The 23,277-nt window shown below is 37.5% G+C and overlaps 2 protein-coding genes and 1 long non-coding RNA gene across 5 annotated transcripts; 2 read left to right on the top strand and 1 right to left on the bottom strand.

Annotated features, from left to right (window-relative positions):
* Positions 1-7,542: 7,542 nt before the first annotated feature.
* On the top strand, positions 7,543-12,059 carry LOC114819437 (uncharacterized). 3 transcript variants are annotated; one of them, XR_003766514.2, is made up of 9 exons: positions 7,543-7,832; positions 7,929-8,025; positions 8,882-8,970; positions 9,178-9,289; positions 10,098-10,166; positions 10,295-10,395; positions 10,814-10,885; positions 10,959-11,059; positions 11,698-12,059. It is a non-coding gene; the product is annotated as an uncharacterized lncRNA (long non-coding RNA). The 3 variants fall into 3 exon arrangements; XR_003766513.2 differs by having other exon boundaries at positions 7,548-7,832; positions 10,995-11,059; XR_003766515.2 differs by lacking the exon at positions 10,295-10,395 and having other exon boundaries at positions 7,549-7,832; positions 10,995-11,059.
* A 1,126-nt stretch (positions 12,060-13,185) lies between these two features.
* On the top strand, positions 13,186-19,131 carry LOC103412867 (putative disease resistance RPP13-like protein 1). The gene is made up of 4 exons (XM_029087966.2): positions 13,186-13,356; positions 13,483-13,656; positions 14,244-18,688; positions 18,804-19,131. Exon 3 carries the CDS (start codon positions 14,401-14,403, stop codon positions 18,628-18,630), a length of 4,230 nt encoding a protein of 1,409 aa, XP_028943799.1. The 5' UTR covers positions 13,186-13,356; positions 13,483-13,656; positions 14,244-14,400; the 3' UTR covers positions 18,631-18,688; positions 18,804-19,131.
* A 1,468-nt stretch (positions 19,132-20,599) lies between these two features.
* Positions 20,600-23,277, bottom strand: LOC103422617 (uncharacterized). Its single transcript, XM_070807838.1, has 5 exons — positions 23,201-23,277; positions 22,680-22,810; positions 22,501-22,534; positions 22,320-22,388; positions 20,600-20,976 (listed from the first exon to the last, which is right to left on the bottom strand). Exons 1-5 carry the CDS (start codon positions 23,275-23,277, stop codon positions 20,904-20,906), a joined length of 384 nt encoding a protein of 127 aa, XP_070663939.1. The 3' UTR covers positions 20,600-20,903.

The following is a 23,277-nucleotide window of genomic DNA, read 5'->3' as shown; positions in this document are numbered from 1 at the left end:
GCCTGGCTGCCCTAGTATAACTAGATGCACGATGGCTTGCGCCGGGATTCCTAGAAGTAGCCGCAATGGTCTTTTTCAAGGCTTAGCTAACTGAAGGATTTTGGGTCTTTTGGCCTAATCCGTGGGGAACCGGGCCCTAGAGACGGAGATGGCACATTACGCAGTACATCCGATGGACGGCTGCCCTGGAATCCTAAAGCTGTTACCGAGTGCACTAAGGTAGCCTACGGATTCCGGAAGACTGCCTACGGCTTGCCCTTCGAGCAGTGAAGCCGCACTAGACTTATACAACCGCACATTCTTGTGAAAGGTTAAACAAGCTAGCGCGCATATACGAAGTTTTATCCACTGCCGACATGCTACGTAGTCGATAAGCTTCACCTCTGCCAAGCGCGGAACAACCTACACCAAGTCCTAAAGTGTTGTGATACTTGCTACGCAACCTACGGAATTGAAGAAAGTCAAGGTTAACAGCCTAGTGGTTACGCGGACTTGTCTGCTTCTGTAAGTAAGGCATCCGGCTGCCAACCCTATGGCTAACAACTTTGCAAAGTTCTACACCAACACCTACGGCTGCATAGGCTACGCAAGTTTGTCTGCTTATAAAAAAGTAGCATGCCTGCCACTGGTCTATCAAGTCTAAAGGTTAGGGCATGAACAAAAGAAGTGAAGATGAAGAAAAACGAAGGAAAACATGTTTATAAACAACTAGCAAAGGCCGAAGGAGTTCAAGCAAAACAAAAGCTACAAGGAAAAACAAAGAAAATCCTAAAGGCTACCTAAAATACTACACTACAGCAGCTTGGACATCCCACAACTACTCGGTCGCCACACTTTCAACAGCCGTAAGGCTCTTAGCAGCGGCATCATCCGACGCTTCACCCCTGGCTGCCCCAGTCTGGGCACTAACTTCTCCAACTACTTCACCAATGGAAGCCTTAAAAGTAAAAGCAAGCAAGTCTTCCGAAGAAATGGAGAAGGTCTTAAAACCTCAAGCCCATCATTCTCACCCTTCAGCTGCTCATTCTTCTTAAGCAGACTAACATGGACGCGCTGCAGCTCATCCACTACCTTCTTAGCATAAGTAACGAAACGAAGCTCAGAAATTGCAAGCTTAAGATCTTCAATCTGAGGCGAATCAATCTCAGCAGCAAATGGAGCAGGCTTTGGCGCCACTTTAGCAGCAGAGTCCACCTTACCACTCTTCATAATAGCAAGTCTCTACAAAGGTGAACCGGACTTGGCTCCCAAAGAACGTCCTGGTACAGACTTCGGCACTGGGGGCATGATAAAACTTTTACGCTGAGCAATCTTATCCAAAATTGTACTAGCCATTCTCAACATGGAAGACGCCACATGCTCAGATCTAGCAGCCTTATTTTTCTTCCCATTAGAAGAAGTCATGTCAATCACATACCTTTCGGTAGCAAGCGGACCCTCATGAGCAGCAGAAGAAGTCTTCAATTTTTTTTTAACTAGGCATCTCATGAGCAGGCGGGGAAGATCTCTTCTTTCCATCTTCATTCATAGTAAGCTCCACGACAGCGATCAAACGAGCCAATGCATCCGCCTTGATCCTCTTTACCTCATCTTTCTGGAGCAGCCCACCTTTCTTTCTGCAAAGAAGACTAAGCAGCCAACGACATTCATGGTACTCAGCAGGGGAGCTCAACCCAGCATTCCAGCAGGCAGAAGGCCTGCATGCCCAACATTCCAGCAGTCCATGAGACCCGCAATCTCCTCATTTCTCTCAATCGCCAGCCTGGCCCGAGTCAAGTCCAAGAGCCCAAAGGACATTAGCCATGCGGCTCGCCTAGCACTGCGCCCCAGCGCCACAATCCGCGACCCCAGCCGCACAAGCTGCCCTTGGCTCAAGCCAAGCCAAGTCTGCCCAAGCAGTGGTCCCTGCCACGACATCTCCTCGGCCCATGCCGAGCCAACTCCTGGCCCCTGCCAGCCGACGTACTGCACCACCCCGACGGCTGCCCCGCAATAGCACTAATCCAAGAAGAAGACAAGAAAAATTAAATTTTTCTTACATCGGTGCAGCACGGAGAAGATGAAGAAATCAACGAAAGACGGTCCTTTGCATGGGCAAGATGTAGAAGATTGCTAGAGGAGGGGGAACAAATATCCTCTAACTTTCTCTCTCTTGTGGGGTAGAATAAATTGCTCTCCAAAGTTGATTTAATAACCCACTTAAGGTGGACTTAAATAGGCTTTGAGAGAAGTTTATTTCCCTTTCCTAGAAGGGCCTAATTTCCAATTAAAGAGAGAATCAACATCAAAATAAGAAGCAATCCTACGTTTCCTAAAGCAAGAAGATCTCTACACCTGCTGCCATTTCCTACGAGCAGCCCAACAGGTGTGGGGGCATTTGTGGAGCCAAAAATATTCACTAGGCGACACGTGGATTTTTGGACAAAATAGGACAAAAATACCCTGGAGGCATACCGGGTCTCCTACACGCGAGCAGTGGAGAATCATCCATCAACCAAGTCAGGAGTACCCAAAATGGGTAACAATTCAAAACCTATTTCATATATGTTTTTACCTCATTTTTTCCTTATTCAATTAGCCATTTATTTCAAACATTCCATAACATCCTCATCTTTCCCATTTTCCTTATTAAAATAATCATTCATTTTTATAACCACCCATTTATTATTTTCATATTTAATTAGCCAATAAATTGGCAAATTAAACATGAAATTAACCCCCACAAAAACCCTATGGCTGACTACTATTATTCAAATAGGGCAAACCCTAACTCTATAAATAAACACATATTCTCACCAAAAATTCATTCCAACTCTCTCACAAAAAATCACAAATACTCTAAACACTATTTCTCTCTAAAATTCTAACTTTGGCATCGGAGGTTCTTCGGCCAAAGCCCCTCCCATTCATCGTGGGCGCGTGAGGCTCTTGGCCTTAACCTAAGGTGCTAGTTGTTTTGTAGGTGCAAAATCGTCCAAGATCGAAGAGGAGAAAATTTGCATCCACAATCTTGACGGTGAAGATCAATTTGAAGGACTATTTCTGCTACTATGGACCTTCTCTGCAGATAAAGAGTGGTAGATGAGAAAGCTAATTAATTCAATTCAAATACGTTGTGAAAGTATGAAATTATGGGATACATGAAATTTCCATTTCAGACAATTTCTTTGACATGGCACTTGTAGATTAGAGATATTATGATTATAATTGTGATTCTACGTGCTGAAACCTAGATAGTTAAGACTCCATATGAGTAATTTAACTTGAAACACGGACACATGGTGTTTGTTCCACTCAAATTACTGTAAGACTATATTAGAGTTGCACACTTGTATTTAGTGTCTTTTTTTTAAGGATTAATTACCTAAAACCCTCAAATTTTTTAATATCATTCTAAATTTCTCGATCTTCAATTTTGTTTTCCATTTTATTCATGAATTTTTTTTTTCATCTTCATGTCTTTTTTTGAAGTTATTATTATTATTATTCATGTGTACGTATAACGAAAAATTAACTGAGACTTGACGAATGTGACATTTTCAATAAGTTTGATACTTGTTTGGAATATTTAAAAAGGTTGAGACTAATTTAAAATGACACTAAAAGGTTAAAGGGTTTTAAGTATTTAATTATATATATATATAATATTATTTACATTAAGAGTGGAGAAGTGAGTTGAACCTTACAAGGAATTATCCATAATAATTTGATTTGAATTCACTTTTATCGAGAATAAAATCTAAGGATTGCAGAGATTGATTTAAATAATATTTGCACGTGAAAGGATAATGTATTACTATATTATTCATGCTACAATCAGTAAACCTAATCGCATATGAATACTAAAATTTTGGTGATAAAATCTTGTTTAAGTAGAATTACATGATGGGAAGTTCCTTACCCGAATTCCAACTCTTGTATAAAAGAGCCCACATTATCTATTCTAAAATTGAGGAATGAATTGACTGTAGCTTAGCTACAGTCACAAGTTTGCCATCCAATTTCACCTTATTTACAAGAAACCCATCTCATTTGTGTTGGTATTAGGGCTGAGTTGTTTTGGGCTTCTCATGATACTTTCCTTGGGCTTTCTCATTTGTTGGTGTGAGGCCGGCCCTTTGGGAGTCTAAATGACGAGACTGCCCATCTGGGCTTCAGATCGCACCATCAGGATTACAAGTTAGAGGGGTGAAGTCGTCATTTCGTTCTTAGGGTTTCAGAGGGATTGGGGTTAGGTTGTTCCCATCATTTCCTTCTTCTTTCTTCAACCTAGCCGTGACAGAGAGACAGAGAGATAGAGACAGATAAAGAGAGAGCGAGATGGTAGAGGTTGGGGTCGGGATGACTGCCCATCTGTGCTTCAGATCGCATAATGAGGATTACAAGTTAGAGGGTGGAGTCGTCATTTCGTTCTTAGGGTTTTAGAGGGATTGGGGTTAGGTTGTTCCCCATTATTTCGTTCTTCTTTGTTCAACCTATGCCGTCATAGAGAGACAGAGAGAGAGATAGAGAGAGAGAGAGAGAGAGAGGGGGGTCGGGATCACTGCTCATTCTCTGTTACATCGTCAGATAAGCTCTGTTTCAACTTACATTTTGTACCAAATTTTTACTTTTTTATATTGTTTCTTGCATTTATGGTTGCGTGCATGTGGTGATTGAAAGGTCAAAAAAAAATTTTGCAAATCTTTTTTCCATGTTTGGTTAGGTTAGGCTTCTGTTTTTTTTTTTAATCAATTTGGGGATTTTTGGGGTCTCTATATACTTGGTTGCTTTTGAGTTTTTCTTCTCATTCTCGGTTCCTCTCTGTCTGAACATTTTTGCAAGGTTCGTTCCTACACTTTTTTTTGCGTTTTCAATTTTTTCATCGGAGCTTTGCCATTCGTGTTTGATTACAATATTTATGGCTGTAATAAACCCTTTGAGTGTATTGTTAGCTTCTGTTTAGACTGTTAGTTGTTGCCATTTTTTGGTAATTAGTATTAAAAAAAAATTAAAGAAGTTTTTATTCTGTGATTTGAATTGGAACAAAATCAGTAAACACAACAGACTGATTTACAATATGTGATTTTCTTAAAAGAATGCCATTTTTAAATTGAGCTCTGTTTTAAATTATTTGTATTTGTGCCTCTGTGTTTGTGTATGTGCATATATGTGTGTGTGTGCAAATATTTATGCCTATAATAAACCATTTGACCTTATTGTTAGCTTATGTTTAGACTGTTGTTAGTTGTTGTTAAGTTGCTGCCATTTTTTGGTAATTAGTGTTAAAAAGTTTTTTTTTTTTTTTTTTTTTAAGAAGTTTTTGTTCTGTGATTTGAATTGGTAATTAATGTGTAAAACCCTTTGACCAATTTGAATGCGATGTTTTTATTTCGATTGTTTGAGAACAAGAAAACTAATTGTTCTTTTCTTTTTATGGATTGCAGGAAACGTACCGCCAATTCGGGATTTTGCATTACAGGTTTCATTCAATAACTGTTTGTGGCTTACTTATTTGTGTTGTCCAAAATATTTTTGTGTGGTTTGTGCAAAACGTTTTTCATTTGGTGTTTATTATTGGACAATGATGTGATTAATTAGGGTTCTTTCAAAAACCGTTAAAAAACATTGCTCCTTTAACTGTTTGCGGATTAATCTAGGTTTCATTTTCCGTATGTGTTTATCTTTTGCTAATGAATTTTATAAATGTATGTGATTATCTTTTGCCAATGAATTTTAGAGTGTTGTTAGTTGTTGTTAAGTTGCTACCATTTTTTGGTGATTAGCATTAAAAACTTTTTTTTTTTCAATAAGTTTTTGTTTTGTGATTTGAATTGGAACCCTTTAACTAAACATGTTTTTAGAGTGTGTACATCTATATGTATGTCTGTGTACATGTAAAAAACTCTTTAACTAACTACACATTTTTACAAGTGTGAAACACTCCCATTTGCCGAAAAGTGCAGTTTATATGTGTGCATGTGTATAAATGTATGTGCAAGTATATGTATCAGTATATACTGAAGTATATGTCTAGATATATGTATAGGCATCTATATAAATATATGTATATCTGTGTGCATGTATATATGTATGTATGCATCTGTGTGTGTATGTGCATGCATACATCTGTATATATGCATCTGTTTCTGTACATACATGCGTATGTATGTATGCCTGCATTTGTGTGTGTATGTACATGTATATGTATGTATGCATGATGTGTGTGTATGTACATGTATATATGTATGTATGCATGCATCTGTGTGCGTGTGTGTGTATGTACATGTATATGTATGTATGCATGATGTGTGTGTATGTACATGTATATATGTATGTATGCATGCATCTGTGTGCGTGTGTGTGTATGTACATGTAGATGTGTGTATATGTAAGGTTTAGGGTTTAGATAGTTTGTGTCTGGAGTGAGTGGTCTTTAATATTTAGGGAAAATTTCGAAGTTAGTTACTGTTACAGGATTAGTGGTGATGGATTTTCTATGTTTGTGAATTTCAGAAATTTGGATACTCGAAGGGAACACTTGGGGCTTTGACTTTTTGAGGTATATTCATTCATAGCGGTTTTGTAACTATAGAATGTCTTTTCTTTAAAGGTTTAAAGGTGTAACTATAGAATGTCATTGCAACTTTTGTCAACGTAAACATTCTTTAAAGTAATTTCGATTGTATATTGGCTCTCGATGTCGACTTAATAGAGTAGCAATGTAAATTGAACTGCTTATTTTATGTATCAATTCACCTATCTCTTGCTTTTTCTTTCATTTGGAGATGATTGTCTAAATGTGTGGTTTTGTGAGCGTTACTCATGTAAAATGCGCGTTATCTGAATTGATACATTTAAGAATGTGATTGTATTGCTGTAGCACTTGTAGTTAATTTTCCTATGAATATTATACATGGGTTGATACCCGCAGCAAAGCGCGGGCATTCCTGCTAGTTATCTATTCTAAAATTGAGGACCTTTGCTACTCGATTTCACGTTATTTACTACAATGCCACAACCAAATGGGGCTGGTTGGAGGGTAATTATCAAAAGGTAGGAGGGTAATTTTGTCTCTAAACATATTTCGATATATTTACGGTTTTACTAGTATAATTCTAAAATAGGCCCTCGATTTTGCATTATTTACATTTATGTCACTGTGTGTGTGGCTGTGGTGTGGAGGGTTTTCAGGGAGATAGGCGTGGGATGGCAGGGAGGGGAAATGAGAGAGAGAGAGGAGTGAGGCTGCCAAAAAGTGGGGTTAGGGTTGATTTTTTCTCCTCAAATCAAGGGTTGGTCTCAGTGATTGAGAGATTGAAAGGGATGGGAGAGAGAGACAGAAACACACCCGACCTTCATTTTTCCCTTTCTGGCAGTCAGAACCCGAAAACTGAGCCCATCTCTGTAATAGCATCGACTCTTGCTTTCCAAAACGGACTTGGATTGGCTGCCCTTCCATTTCGGTGTCTTTTTCGTACCCTTCTATTTATGTGATCACGGTTAAACCACGTCAATATTTTATATTACTATTTTTTTTTTTTTTTAATAAAAAAATAATATAAAATGTTGACGTGTCTTAATCGTGACCACACAAAACAGGAGAGCACGAGAGGCCACCGAAATGGGAGGGCAGACAATCCAAGTCCTTCCAAAACCACACAAACCTGCCCTCCATTTCTGTAACTCGAGAGCTTCGTCTATCCTTGTTTTCAAAATTATAGGCTTCGATCATCTCCCCAACAAACCCAGAGCCTCCTTTTCTCCCGTTAAGCAAAAGAAAATCAAGGAGGCCTGCAACTTCGTTTGCAGTCCACCACTGCAAATCGGTCTGGAAACTGGAAAGTCCAGAGGTAAAACACACCGATCTATTTGATTTTGGTCTCTGCTGCGCATTTTGACAGACAAATGATAAACCTAACACATGCATGGTCTGATTTCCTTGGTAGGTTTCTTGAAATATTTGCATCTCATTGGCGCAATATTTTTCACTTTCTGGATGTGCAAAGTCTGGGTGTACACATCATCGGGCCAAACCTTTCCCAGGTAAGGAATTCCGTCGCGTTTGTTGAAATTATCTGCTTCCTCCCCTCTGATGTATGTGTATGTATGATATGTGTATGTGTGATTTTAGATTGTAATGTATCACAATTTTGTGGCATGAAAATTGACATTTTTAGACTTACCCTGTGGTGAGATTTTTGCATGATTTTTTTTTGGGGTTTGTGGGGTTTTTTAGAGATTTTTCTGTGAAAGCATTGTTATATGATTTTTTTATTGTGGGTTTTGATTGTTTGGTTATAATTTTGGGTATCTGTTTTGGTTTTTTGAATCGGTTTTTGTGTAAGTCAAAGTTTTGTGTGGATGATCGTTGGTTCTGAACGAACCGAGTTACATATATGGCTTTGCTTCCCATCTACTGAAAAGGTTACCCTTCTTCTCTCTACAAATTCCCTTCTAACTGTCCACACTTTTACAAAACCAAAAACCAACTTTATAAATTTTGATCAGATTTTTCTTCAGATTACAGAGAGAGAAAGGGTCGTATATTTTTGCTATATTCAGAGAGATAGGATTTGAGGTGGGTGGAGTGAATGAGTGTTTAGGATTTTTGATGGGAGGGATGAGAAAAGAGTAAAAACGATAAAATTCTTTCTCTGAAAGTTCATCAACACTTTGTAAGAACTCCAATTCTTTCTCTCATATTTCATCCGTTTCTGTTAATTTTTGTAAATTTTCAGATTATGGGTCGTTCCCAATTTCCATTTTTTCTTTGGGGTTTATGTCATTTTGATGGAAAAATGTCGTATTAGCAAATAGATGATATTTCAAAATTACAGTCGTCTGATTCACTTATTTTTGTTCGTCTCTAATTTTCTGGATTTTTCCATGTACGTTACAGAATTTACTAACATTTGATAAATGTTAAACGAAGTCCTTCAATTAATCTCTCAAGGTGCTCGAAGCTGATATTCAGTTCGACAACACTCTGTAAGAACTCCAATTCTTTCTCTACTTACACAATTCCAAAGCACTGTGTAATAAACAGTGGAATTTTTATTCAGATTGTAGTAATTGCCGTGCAATTTTTTCCCAATATGTTTATACACTTACGGTACTCCAATCTCTCTCTCTCTCTCTCTCATTTCTTTTCGGTTTTGGAAATCTCTGACTTTCAGTGGTTTTGTTTTCTTGCAGATGTCCATGAATTTTACGGACTTCCTGTGTAATCCTTGCCTCAGAAAACAATCTCGACGCCGTTGCTGGTGGAGGAACGCCGTCATACGAGCCCCGGAGCACGCTGCTACTAGTAATTTTACTTTTCTGATTTTATATGAATTTGTTGTTTGTTTGATGAGAAAACATGGAAAACTAGAGAAATTTTTGAATTTAAGGTTGCTATAACACAAATTTTCACTATGATTTGTGATGGATTTTGGGTATCTTTCCTTTCTTATGCTTTTTATATTGCCTGCATCAACCCCTTTTTGTTTTTTGTCTTATCTTCCAACTTATGCCCTCAATGATATTAGATAAGGCATTTTTAAATTTATTGCTAATATTTTGAACTTTATGTTGTACTAATGCCATAAAGCATTTTGATTTTTGACATTTTGTTACGTTGGTTGGAGAGTTGGAGACTTGCTCTCTTTGCATTTTGCTATGCTGGTTGGAGACTTGCGAACTATTGATTTTGAATGCTATTGCCCTCAGTATTCTTTACAATTATTGATTTTGAGTGCTATTGCTTCCTTTATTCTTTAGAATCGAGTATTGGAATTTTGAATGAGACATGATTGGATGTATGACTTTGTGCTTTCCTAAATGAGTTTAGTTTTGCACAGCTTGAAATGTTGACATTGTTTTTGTTCATGTAACTTTGGTTCATTGTTCGTTGTGGGATGAGATTGGGATCTATTTCTTTGTTTCAGTTTTTGCATATCAAATTTTCAAGAGCTATTTGATAAGAATCAGGCCTGTTTAGAGTCAGGTTTTATAACTCAAACCATTTCCAATAGCTATTTGGTAATAGGACAAGTAATTTAAGAGTGAGTTCATATATATGAAATCCTGTTTAAGCTTACTTTTTCCCTTATGAATATTTCTTCATCTGATAGGCTGATGCTTGGGCTATTGAGAATTTTGCCTCGGTAGCAAAATGCCTGTCTGGCCAAATTATAGGACAGGTGTGCAGTTCTTATTTATTTAATTTTTTCTCCTTTCTCTCTTTTTGATACTTTTCATGTGTATTCACTTCAGAAAAATACTTTAGTCTTAATGATATTAATGTTGCATGATCTATTTTCTTCTGGAGCCATAAAATCTGCAAGAGGTTTCCAAGTATACAAGGAGGTTGTTGGCCTTTCAGGGCTTAACTACGCTTACACAGATAACACTGCAGTATACCATACAAAGGTTTTTTTATTCCCTTTTTCCTCCCTTTTTGGGATATTAGTTACAAAATCTGTTTGGAGCATAAGTGTGAAATTAACAGGAGGGGTTAGCAAGTTAATTAGTTAATATGATTATCAATGTATATGAGTTAGAGAACTCATTGCGATTTGCAGAGATTGCCTAAAGACAAAAAGAAAACAATGTTTGTTTTGAGTACTTCTCATGTCATTGAGGCACAAATGTTGTACCTGCATTAATTAATTTTCTTTATATCGAAATTGAATAAATCTAATTTTCCTCGATATCCAAATGTATTAAAGTAATTGTGATTGAAGTTTGTTTATGTCTGCTTTCCAAGATTCATTTTTTGGTTACCAGATATCTCACTCCGTTTACAAGTGCTTTTTAGTTAACTAAAAAAAGGCTTTTTATTATTCAGCTTACATGAGTTCTATTACCGTTTACAAGTCAACCCCACAATACCAAAGTACAAGAGAAACAAAGATTGGAGGTAATTTTTGCTCTAACTTCTTTAGAAGTTAACTGACAATAGTTTCTAAGATATGTATTGTGCATTTGACCAGTGTTAACTACCGAATCGATTAAAAAACATTCTGTAGGGGCTGCCCCGCCATTCAGTTACTCTTGGGAACTTGAGGAGGGGTGATCATATGCCTCACTTCGGGTACGAGCTCTCACTACTCTGTTTATTTGTTCTCAAAAGATTTGTAATTGATGTTGGAGCAATGTCATTGTAGTACTAATCCCTAAATGTATTTCGTTAATGTAAAGTTTATAGAATACAAAATCAAACTGCAACATTTATTTTACCATGTGTATTCAGCTGCTTTGATTGGTTCCTGAATTATATAGAGATTGGTGTGTTCAATTGTGGTTTGCAGAAATTTCTGAAGTAAAATACTCATTAAATGTTTTGTGAAATAAGCATTTTTCAATAGGGTAGTTGTGCTGCTGGTTTTTTGATGATGTGCCTAATGTTTATTTTGGATTGAATTTCAACTTCTACATAGATTTATGATTAGTAAACTCTCATGGCAGTTTGGAAATGATAATTTGTTCACGAGCTTATGTGTGCTGTAATTGAGTGTATTAGCGTTATTTTACTTTTCGTTCAGATGTTAAGAAAAAATTCCTCAACTTTACAAGGAATGGGGAAAGATGAATATACTAATACACTTCGTTTTCTCTTCAATATCAGTGATGAATATACTTCGTTTGCATCTTTCTTGATAATATTTTCCCACTTTCCCTTTAAAATATTTGAAAGCGCTGCTGATTTTGCGTTTGTATTTATTTTGTTAGGAATTGATATTAGGAGGTGTTAAATGGACCGCTGGAATTGGGTTTCGAGTCTCTGAGGAACATAATGAGATGGGTTATTGATAAAAGGGTTAGGAGGAGAAGGTGGACAAGAAACCAGTACATTGGATGCACAATATCAGTGATGAACACTTTTCCTTTTCTTTGTTTAGAAAAAAATTGAAAGAGCCACTGGTTTTGAACGTGCTTAAATGCAAGATTATTTGCAAAATTTTGTTTAAATTTTTTAATGTTTAGATTTTTATTCCATAAAAATTGTGAGAGGAAATATATAATGATAGACAAAAAACTATGTTAAACAAGTTTGGATGGTTTAAATTATAGAATTATTTTGGTTGATGGTAGAGACGGTTTCAAATCCCACGGCAGAGCGCGGGCATTCCTGCTAGTAAGTTCTATTTTTGAGCTAAATTTGTTGACGGTCTTAGTAACAGGAGTTTAATTTCTAATTTTTTTTACCACATGGGTCATCATACAAATACCCTATGACCATGAAAAATTATTAATTCAATTGATCTAATATAATATAGCTCTATGACTTATTAAGTAGTATAACTACAAGATGGTAAAAGCATAATCCACGATAACTTTGGTAAATCTGGTGTATAGAGCCCTTGGGTTGTTTCAGTCTTTTACCGTTTTAAATTGATTGTCCCTACATTGTTTACAATGGCCGACAAAAAATTGAACCAAACACCCTCACAAAATAGGATAATGTTAGGAAAGCCAAATTTTTAAATAAAATTTTGTAAACCAAATTATGTAAATGTTGATGATTTGATTATTACTTAAATATTGACTAACGTACTTATTTTTTTTTATTGATGATACATCATTTAATTTATAAATATAGTTTAAAATATGATTTCTCTAACACATCCCACAAAATTAATATAATCAGTGTTCCAAGAGAATATAGCTTAGTTGTTTACAAATAGTCACCCTTCCATCCGAAGTTCCATGTTTGGTACACATCTCCCGAAATCTCTCGTACAAAGGGAGGAAACGATAAAAAAAAAAAAAGGAAAACTAATAAAAAAGAGTTAAAAATTTTGAGTCTTAATAATAAGGATAAAATAAAAGATAAAGTGAATAGTATTATGATTGATTTTTTAGTGTAAAAATGTGATTTTTCGTTGAAGTAAATAGTACCGGAAGCTTTTCGTTAAAGTTCTAAAAAAAATATGGAAAAAGATTCTCTTTGTAGAGATCTAGAAGATCAATTAATCATGTTTGTTTATCATATATCATATGGTCACAAAAAAATTTAAATTAAATTTTAAATTGTATATAAATAACTTACGACGGACATGATTGATTAATTATTCGAATCTCTAAAAAAAAAAATCCGGAGAGAATCTTTTTCTAAAAATATAAAAGGACCTGGGAGATAAGAAAGCAATTAAAAACGACAAAACAATATGACCCCACGAAAATTAAAGATAAGAGAAAAAAGAGGAATCCAAGACTGTTTTAGGCAGAAAGACGAAGACTTGTTAGTCTTCCAAGTCAACGCCTAATTATCGTAGCATTGAAGAGCTCTAAAGTCGTCTAGATCTGTTGATTTTCACATATGATCTATGGAAACAAGTCCTTTCATCTTCATCTTCATCTTCATCATCATCTGAAAACTTGAATGCAGTAAGTTCCTCTTGCAACTATATATGCCAAATCCATTATTTATAGATTAATTATTTCATTTTTCTTCAAGTTTGTATACTTAATTATTTCATCAATAACCAGCTATACAATTTGTGCAATTTTCAGCCTGCCTTAATTATTCCATCATTCACCCTGAATTTGTTGATCGTAAGTGCAAACTGATCCATGCAAACAAGTGCCGTCATGACCTGACAGACTTCCTGGCTACAGATCATGTCCAATATTCGAGCAAGTTTCGAGTCTTGAAACGCAGGATTGCAAGGATCCCTACAGTTACGGGTAATCCCAAAACTGACCCATTTTTCCGTTCAATATGGCAAAATTTATGAAAATAATATATACTATTATATGATTTTTGCAATATTGAGCTTTTCTTTTTCCCGGTCTTTCAAATTTATATGGTGTTTTTTTTGTACTTTGTTACTGAGTAATATTATATGACGTTTTTTTTTTTGACAAATGATAGTGTTGTCGGTAAAATTGCTAGTTGTTAGGGGGAGGGGATCGGTGGAGATCGAATCCATAAGTATGATTGTTTTCCGACATTGCTGTAAAGCGCCATTATATGGTGTGTTTTATTGTGCTTTAGACATACAATATCAAGTTGTTAGATTATTTTGTATATATTAAGGAAAAGAATATTTCCATAAAACGTAACAGGGACTGTATACATAGTGGCGGGACGGTTATCAAACTTATGATGTAGGCAACCTTGATCTGAATCCGCCATGTTGCCATCCCAAGTCTCAAATTGGCACCTCTAGATATGCTTACTAGGAGTCCATTGATTATTTCACATTTACTATAAATTTGTATATGATTGCGCAGGCATCAACAATTAGTTCTTATCATTTTAATTTGTGCAGTTGTGAATATTTCTGAGTCTCAAGAGATCAAGCTTCCAAATTTGCAAGGAACTAGGCTTTGACTGTTACTCTTCCTTTCGTTGAGTTCTGCACCTCAATATCGCTCAAGAACGGTTCGCCGTTTCTTTGATTGCTTGGAGGTCAGTTCACGCTTAATATGGCACTGGGAGAGATTTTTCTTGCGGCGTTTCTACAGTTGCTGCTCGACAGGTTGACCCCTCGCGAGATTCTCAACTACTTTGGAAACTTCCGGGGCGTCAGAAGGAAGCTGGAGAAGTTGAGGACCACGTTATCTACAATCGGAGTGGTGGTGAGTGATGCCGAGGAAAGGCAACTGACTGAGGGTGCTGTAAAACTGTGGCTCGATGATCTCAGAGATTTGGCTTATGATATCGAAGACACGTTGGACAAATTTGCCACACAAATGTTGAAGCGCATGATAGAGGGACGTGAACAAGCCAACACAAGCAACAAGATACGGAGATCATTTTATAAAGTTAAATTGAGGTTTGATATGAACTCCGAAATGAAGAAGATTATGGAGCGGTTGCAAGACATATCTGAACGGAAAGAAAAGTTTGGCTTGAAAGATACTGGGACGTCTGCTAAGGAATCACGAAGTTTACAAAGTGCAGGCGTGTTAGATGAAAAGCTTGTTGTTGGAAGAGATGATGACAAAGGGGAGATTATCGAATTGTTGTCAAGAAAATACAAGCATGCAGGTACTGTCAATTTTGGTGTAGTTGCTATAGTTGGGATGCCCGGAGTCGGGAAGACGACACTTGCTCAACTTGTATTCAACCACAAAGATGATGCCATGAAGGAGTTTGAGCCAAAGGTGTGGGTATCTGTGTCTGATGACTTCGATGTTGTGCGAGTGACAAAGGCAATTCTTGAATCAATCACATCCCGACCCGTTCAAGTCGAGGAGTTTAGTAAAATGCAGCATGATTTGAGTGAGCAGTTAAGAGGAAAAAAGTTTTTAATCGTTTTAGATGATATTTGGAACAAAGGTGACTATGATCTATACGATCTCTGGACAAGACTTCAATCCCCTTTTGGCGTCGGAGCTGGAGGAAGTAAGATACTTGTGACAACCCGTGATGTGAATGTTGCCAAGTTTATGGGAGCCGCTGGAGTCCATAATTTGAAGTGCATGAGAGATGATGATTGTTTGGAAATATTTGAGCGACATGCATTCGGGGAACTTAACGATGGAAAACCAGTAAATTATGAGTTAATTCGAAGAAAAATTGTCGAAAAATGTCGTGGATTACCATTTGCTGCAAGGACTCTCGGTGGCCTTTTACGTTGCAAAGAAAAAGATGAGTGGGAAGAAATATTGAACAACAAATTGTGGAATATAGCAGATAAGAGTGACATTCTCCCCGTACTAAAGTTGAGCTATCACTATCTTCCATCAAATTTGAAGAGGTGTTTTGCCTATTGCTCAATACTTCCAAACGACTATGAATTTAGGGAGAAGCAACTCGTCCTTTTGTGGATGGCAGAGGGTTTGATTCAACAAAAACCTGAAGACAATAAACAAATGGAGGATTTGGGCCGTGACTACTTTCGAGAGCTATTATCAAGGTCGTTGTTTCAAGAATCAAGCAAAAACAATTCACGATTTGTAATGCATGACCTCGTTAATGATTTAGCACAATGGGCAGCAGGAGAAATATGTTCTAGGTTGGAAGATAAGCAAGGTGATAACTTGCAACGCACCTGCTTTCGAAGGGCTCGCCATTCGTCTTTCATTGCTGGTCAATTTGATGGAGTTACCAGATTTGAGGACTTTCCTAAAGTTGAACGTTTGCGAACATTCCTGCCACTATCGCTTTCAGATTCCAGGTGGTGGAGTAAATATTTGTCTCATAAGGTTATTTTTGAGTTACTACCACAGTTGCAATACTTACGAGTGCTCTCTTTGAATGGCTACAAAATAACTGAGCTGCCAAACTCAATTGGTGATTTGAGGTTGTTACAGTATCTTGACCTTTCCTACACAGATATAACCAGTTTGCCTGAATCAACAAGCACTCTTTACAGCTTGCAAACATTGATATTGGAAGGTTGTTCTAAATTGAAGTCATTGCCTGCGAAGATGAGTAATCTAATTAATTTGCGCCATCTAAACAACTTGGATGCATATTCGTTGGGAGGAATGCCTCCACAACTGGGTAGAATGGTGAATCTCCAATCATTGTCTAATTTTGTGGTCAGTGGTGGTAGTGATGGATCAAGGATAAGGGAGATAGAGTTCCTATTGCATCTCCGCGGGACATTGTGCATCTCAAGATTGGAGAATGTGATTGATGTCGAGGATGCTCGGAGGGCCAACTTAAAATGCAAGGAGAGGCTTGATTCATTGGTCCTAGAATGGTCTCATTCAAGCAACACAAGAGAAACGGAATCTGCTGTGCTTGACATGTTACAGCCTCATACAAAGCTCAAGGAGCTCACCATCAAGAGTTATGCCGGAAAGGAATTTTCATCATGGGTTGCAGTTTCTTTGTTCTCTAATATGGTGCTTGTGCGGTTAGAGGAATGTAACAATTGTTTATCGTTGCCACCTCTTGGACAATTGCCTCAGCTCAAAGAACTTTATATTAGAGGAATGAATGCAGTGGAAAGTGTTGGTGCTGAGTTTTATGGAGAGTGCATCTCGCCTTTTCCGCTATTAGAGACTCTTGAGTTTGTGGATATGCAACATTGGAAGGAATGGCTTCCTTTCCAATTGGATCGTGGAAATGGTGTTTTCCCTTGCCTGAAAACGCTCTTTGTAAAAAAATGTTCAAAACTGGGGGGTAAGTTGCCAGAGAACCTCAATTCTTTAGCAAAGCTTGGAATTGTTAAATGTGAAGAATTAGTGGTTTCAATTGCCAACCACAAACAACTTCGTCATTTAAACATTGACTGTTGTAAAGTGTTGGTGCATACAGCTGCTAAGGTTGAGTTTGAGTTGTTAGAGTCCTTGTGCCTTTCAAACATTTCGGAGCTCATGTCTCTGCAAACAGGGGAATTGTTCCAGAAGGGATTAACCAAGGTTAGAGATTTGAAGATTAATGGATGTGAGGAGCTGATGTCTTCATTGAAGAACGAGGGTAGATTATTGCAACAGTTGACTTCTCTTGGCCGTTTGGAAATTGAAGACAACTCTCCTCTAGTTGAAGAATTGGGAAAAGAAGCAGAGGAGTTGCTGCAATTGCAAATATTGGAGTGCAAGCTTGAATGTCTGGAGTTAAAGAAGTGCGAAAATATTTTGAAGCTACCAAAAGGGTTAAATCAGTTGTCGTCTCTTCAACAGCTTTGCATACACAAATGTCCACGTCTGGTTTCTTTTGAGGATGTTGGTCTGCCACCTTCTCTTAAAGACATCAAGATTACAGAGTGTCATTCGTTGATATATTTGGCAAAATTTCAGGTTCCCCAAAATCTCAGAAGAATACAGATAAGTGACTGTAAAAGTTTGAAATCACTAGTAGATGAGGAGGTTGTTGGTTCTTCTCTGTTGTCTTCTCACATTTGCCTTGAGTACTTGAAAATCCAGGAATGTCAATCTCTGACGTCGTTATCATTGAGCGGCCAGCTTCTTAGGACACTTAAACACCTTGAGATATACGATTGTTTACAGCTGGAGTTAATTGTACAGGACGGGTTCTCCCACTACAATACTAATCAGTGTCTTGAATATATAAGGATCTGGAAGTGCCAAAATCTGAAATACTTACTAGATGGCTTATACCACCTCATCAATCTTCAAACGTTGGATATTTATTACTGTGGAAGTCTTGTTTCTATCCCCAGACTAAGTGGGGGGAGAAAAGCCTCCAACCTGAGAGAGATCAAGATAACCGATTGCGACAAATTGGAGGTGTTACCCGAAGCCATGCGCAATCTCAACTCTCTTGAGGAATTGACCATTGACTACCGTGAAGGTTTGAGTTGCTTCTTTCCCGCCAACCTCACATCACTTACAATTTCGAAAGTCAAGAGCTGTAAGTCATTGTGGGAGTTGGAGTGGGGATTGCACAGACTCACCTCTCTTAGAAAATTATGGATCTACGGCAATGACCCGGATATGGTATCGTTTCCACCCGACGTGGTCCAGACGGAGACACTCCTCCCCAAATCTCTCATTGGACTATTAATTTGTGGTTTCCCGAATCTGATGAAACTGAGCAGCAAAGGCTTTCAATCCCTAACGTCTCTTCAATCTCTACATCTCTCCAGTTGTTTTCGACTAGCATCCATTCCAGAAGAGGGTCTTCCTCCTTCACTTACACAACTTCTCATCTCTAGGTGTCCTGTGCTAAAAGAGAGATGCGAACGAGGAAAAGGACGCTACTGGCACAAAATATCCCACATCCCTTACATAGCGTAGAGAGATTTTAAGATGATGCGAAGCTGATGGTCGATTCGATCCTAGTCTCCAGGTCCAGGTATCATCTTTTCAATAGTATTGTTAATCGTCTTTATTCTCGTAATTAAAGTAATCCACAATATTCCTCAAGTTGGTAAAATGTTTTAAGTGTTTTTTTTATTTGTGTCCTCAAGATTTTGGGGTTTCAGGAGTGACTGTTTTGAGAGGCATTCATTTGAGATTTGGCTGACAAACTACAGTAGGGCTGGTTTTGTGTTTGCATTGAGAGCGATTCTCTAAAGACAACCATGCCTATTTCTAAGCCAAGGTTTCTTCTCCCGCGCTGCTCGCAACTCTAGTGTATGAGCTCTCCGGATTTGTAATATAAATGTGGTACTCTTTTCTACGTTTGGAGTTTTTCCCACTGGGTTTTCTCCGATCAAGATTTTAACGAGGCCACTTAAACCTGAACTTTTGTAATTCCTCCCTATGATGGATGTTTATGGGATCACCGTTTTCCTATCCCAGTTGATTTTATTTTAGCAATTTGTGACTTGTGAGCGAGTAGTGCATTTAATTTAATGTGTCGAGAATTAGGCAATTAACAAGGAAATGGAAAGGCAAGGGGCTTATTGCTCAAGTGGGTAAAAGAGTGTTTTTACTCTTGCACCTCAGGTTTTATCGTCGAATACCCCTTCTGCATTGTTGCTTGTATAATAAATAACCATAGTAATAAATAGATCATTCTCTTGCTTCCACATGTTTCCCGGATTACCTCCCTGCTAATGACTTGCTGAGCGAGAATGGATCATAAAGTTGTCCTCCTCCATGATCAGACGCCGACTTACCAGAGGCAAATGCGAGATTGTTTGTTGAACTGTTGATTAGGAGCCTGTGGGATCTCGTGTCGAGTTGAGTGAGCAGGAGAGTTTTGTTGAATTTGATTATGTTTCCTTGGCCCGGGAGGCAGAGGACTGGGAAAATTGGCAATTTGGTGAGGTGGATTGAAGTTACCCGGTCTCATTGTATACCATGAAAAAAAAGTGAGATTCTACTATAAAACCAATTAGCAATATGGGAGTAAACCAACTGACTTATAAGCTGATGCAATGCCTCTCCTCCAATTGATGTGAGATTCATTCTCAACATAGCGTCCAAGGTTAAGCAATACCTAGATGAAGTTGTACTGTTATCATCGCCAGCAAACAACAATAAAAAGAAGGCAGCAAGAAGGAGACATTTGAGATGATCCCACGTTCTCTTCCTTAACCTAGAGAAATTACCCAGAAGCTTGTTGGCGAAAGTTGAATAAAAAATAGAAGAACATGTCTCCAAGAATTTGGCACGCTGCTGCTGCTCCATTCTTCAAAGAATAATACTCCAGAAAAAGGTGTAAGGTCCTCCAGATAACTTGAATGCCATTTACATGGTTATCATTTTGATCAAATATTGGGTAAAGCTTAAACAAAAGCATGGAGACAAATGACAGAAGCTACAAAACAAAAGTAAGGGGAAGAAAGAATTTAATACTGAAAAAAAAGAAAATGAAGAAATATGGGCAACCCCATCGCCTCCATTGTCACAAAAGGAATATAATTTTCAAAAGAAGACAAGCAAAACAAGTCTTCATTTTCTCAAAAGTTAACGAAGAAGAGAAGGGCTAGCGGGACTTCAAAGGTAAACAGGACTTCAGACTTGCTTTCAGAGACGTCGTGTCTCCCGCTCGCGCTATAGCGAAGACTATGGCGCGAGGGTTACTAGTGCGACCATGGAGCCCCGTGACAAAAATCGAAAAGGAAGAAAAGTTCAGCAGCACAGACCAAGAGAAGCAGGGGGTTTTCTTCCGAATATAAAGCCATGTCAATCAAAGAAGTAGAGCAATCCAAATCATAGAAAAGCTACCAAGTGGTTAATGAGATTCATATTCAAACCCGAATCCCCATTAACAAATCCAAGCCAAATTAGTTGGCCTTGTCGTCGAAACTCAAAATTAAGGTTAGCTAAATGCCAATTAGCTGATAACTGGTGGGAAACTCATACAAAGTCATATAAAATGGTGCATTACAATGCATATGTCAGATGGCAAATAGCTGACACAAAATACCTATCAAATTCCAAATTTCAAAATTCTCAGTTAGCAAATAGCTAATACAAAATACCCATCAAATTCCAAAGTTCAAAATTCTCAAATGGTACGAAGCCACACAAATTAAATTCCAAATCCATTTTCGAACTAAGTCAGTTTGAACCCGCTAAGAGTATGTAGGCAATCTAGACACTCAATTTAGATGCAACTAGCAAAAATGCCCGCGCGTTGCTGCGGGACTTGAATGCACCAGCCTTAACCACATGAATAAGACATTTAACCTGAAAAAAAAATTCAACATAATCATGAACGAACAAAAGGAATAGATGAGTGAAAGGTGTCGGCAAGATAAGCAGTTTGATTTTTATATACATTCAACCGAGTTGATTACAAAAGATACGATTGCGAAAAATGCTCTGTTTCCTGAGAAACATAAGCAACATGCATTTAACACTTATATTGCCCTTCAAGTTAAGATGGCAAAATATATGTCCTACAGGCCAGACACGTGTTTTAACAGCTAAACAACAAAGCAAAAAACATTTGTTATTCTTGTTTCAGCAGCTAATCTTTCAAGCACTAATGTATGGATTAATGTATCATCCACCTAATTCATATCACACATCCACAGATACTCGAGAACGCTTATTCAACTTCATAAATTTTTCTGAGGCTCCAAACGTTGAAGGGTAAGCGTTTACAATCATACAGGTCAGATTTCTTTTTTAAAATAATCATTTCAAAATGTCTTTCTTCAAGGAGAGACAATTACATAGAGAGAAAATACCTGTTTTTTATTAAGAAGGTAGCAAAATTCGTTAAAGAGTCGTCCTCCAAGCTTTTCATCTTTTATATCAACAAACACTAAAACTGGGCAGCTTGGTATATCAACAGAAGGTTTACCATCCAAATCATGTTTAAGCAACTCATTGTTTAAGAAATTCATTAGGTATATACATCTCCTTCAAGAGACGTTTGGACCTACAATTTAATCCGCATTATTCTTATTGCATGTAAAACTAATTTTGGGAACCAAATCTTGACAAATATAAGAATCACCCTATTTAGTTCACTTCTTCATAAGGGGTAATCTTATATAAAAGAACTTGAAACAAATTCAAGGTACAGCAGCATCAAATACTAAGCATTAGTCTACTCCACGAAATTCAATATTATATGTATGTAACACTATCACAATAAACGAGTTAAACTGAAGAATGAAATATAAAAATTCACCCATATATACAAAACCCATCAACGAAAAAGAGGGGTTTAGAAGAATACTCAATCTCACGAATCTGCTCCTCAGCTTCACAGAAAGGAAGATGCCTTCAAAATAGACCCAAATCCTAGACTCAATACACAGAGAGAGAAATATTTAGAAATTTTTTAGACAACAACTCTCACAGAAAGACAACAACGTTTTGGGACGACAACCCTCACAAAAAGAGAACATCGTTTGACGGCGAGAGAACACAAAGCAAAACAAAAATGAAAGTTAAAACAAAGAAAGATGCAGTCAAACAAAGCGGGAAGCAACAGAGCAAATTTCCGAGAGAACACGAACCCATCGCTGATATTAAAATTATATTTGGGTAAATTGGGTATGACTGAGGGTACTGACCTTCTCCGGACATCTCGTGTTCGAAATTGGAAGAGTTTAAGATGTGATTTTGGTGGAAAATGGGCAGCGCTGCAGAGAGAAAAAAGCAAGTCCATGTTTCTGTGGAATCCAAATTGCAGAAATCAAACGATGTAGAGGAGGATTTTGAAGATTATGAATCTAAGAAAGAGGAGAAATTTACCTTTGGGGAAGAGTGGTGGCCACTGCTGCTGAAACTGAAAAGATTTTGGCAAATAAGTCGAGAAGGAAGACAGTGGGAGTCGGCAACTCAGAATTTTCAGCCAAACATAAAGAGAATATGAAGAAAGAAATAGTTTTGTAAGATGCTGAAAAGAAAAACAGGGAACAATAGGGTTTTACCTAAGGACTCGAGCTGGGCTCTGAGATGTAGACCTCCCTCTCCCTTCCTCTCCCTGACATTCCACACCCTCCCCCCATCTCCATATGTAACTAATCCAGCCCAAACAAAATGTACGTTTGCATGTATATCACTAATTGTAACGTTTAAATAAATGGAAAACTAACCAAAACACCCTCAAAAGTTTCACTTTAATCATCAGGACAAAACTTAGCAAAAATGCCAATCATGCCCTTCACACATCCATACAAGATTGCTTAGCAATTTCAGAAAAATTTTGCATGCCAAAGATAAGGTGGCAAACTTTGCAGCAACCAAGACAATATGGATTCACGTGGCTTTCAACAGCTTTCAGAAACAGTGCTGACAGCTTTCAGAAACAGTGTGTTGTCACCATCAAAAAGTTGTAAATATTGAAAAATTATTTTGTTGTTTAGGAATCAGCTTTTGTATATAAGGGAGTTTTTCCTCCCATACAGAAGACACCTGAATACCACACACATATCTCAATATCTGAAAACACCATACACTCAAGCATTCGTAGTCTTCATAGCATCCTTGTAAACACTTCTTTGTAATCACTTTCTTGTAAACAACCAT

The sequence above is a fragment of the Malus domestica genome, chromosome 11, assembly GCF_042453785.1.
Source record: "Malus domestica chromosome 11, GDT2T_hap1".
In the NCBI taxonomy this organism is placed as follows: Eukaryota; Viridiplantae; Streptophyta; class Magnoliopsida; order Rosales; family Rosaceae; genus Malus; species Malus domestica.
The sequence above is the reverse complement of the archived record's forward strand: the minus strand, read 5'-3'. Positions and strand labels throughout refer to the sequence as shown.

Coding starts and splice junctions, on each gene's coding strand:
- LOC103412867 (XM_029087966.2), top strand. CDS start 14,401: ATGGCACTGGGAGAGATTTTTCTTGCGGCGTTTCTACAGTTGCTGCTC.
- LOC103422617 (XM_070807838.1), bottom strand. CDS start 23,277: ATGGTTGTTTACAAGAAAGTGATTACAAAGAAGTGTTTACAAGGATGC. Junction 22,811..23,200: donor TACGAATGCTTGAGTGTATG/GTGTTTTCAGAT, acceptor CGTTACAATTAG/TGATATACATGCAAACGTAC. Junction 22,535..22,679: donor AGCCCAGCTCGAGTCCTTAG/GTAAAACCCTAT, acceptor AAATCTTTTCAG/TTTCAGCAGCAGTGGCCACC.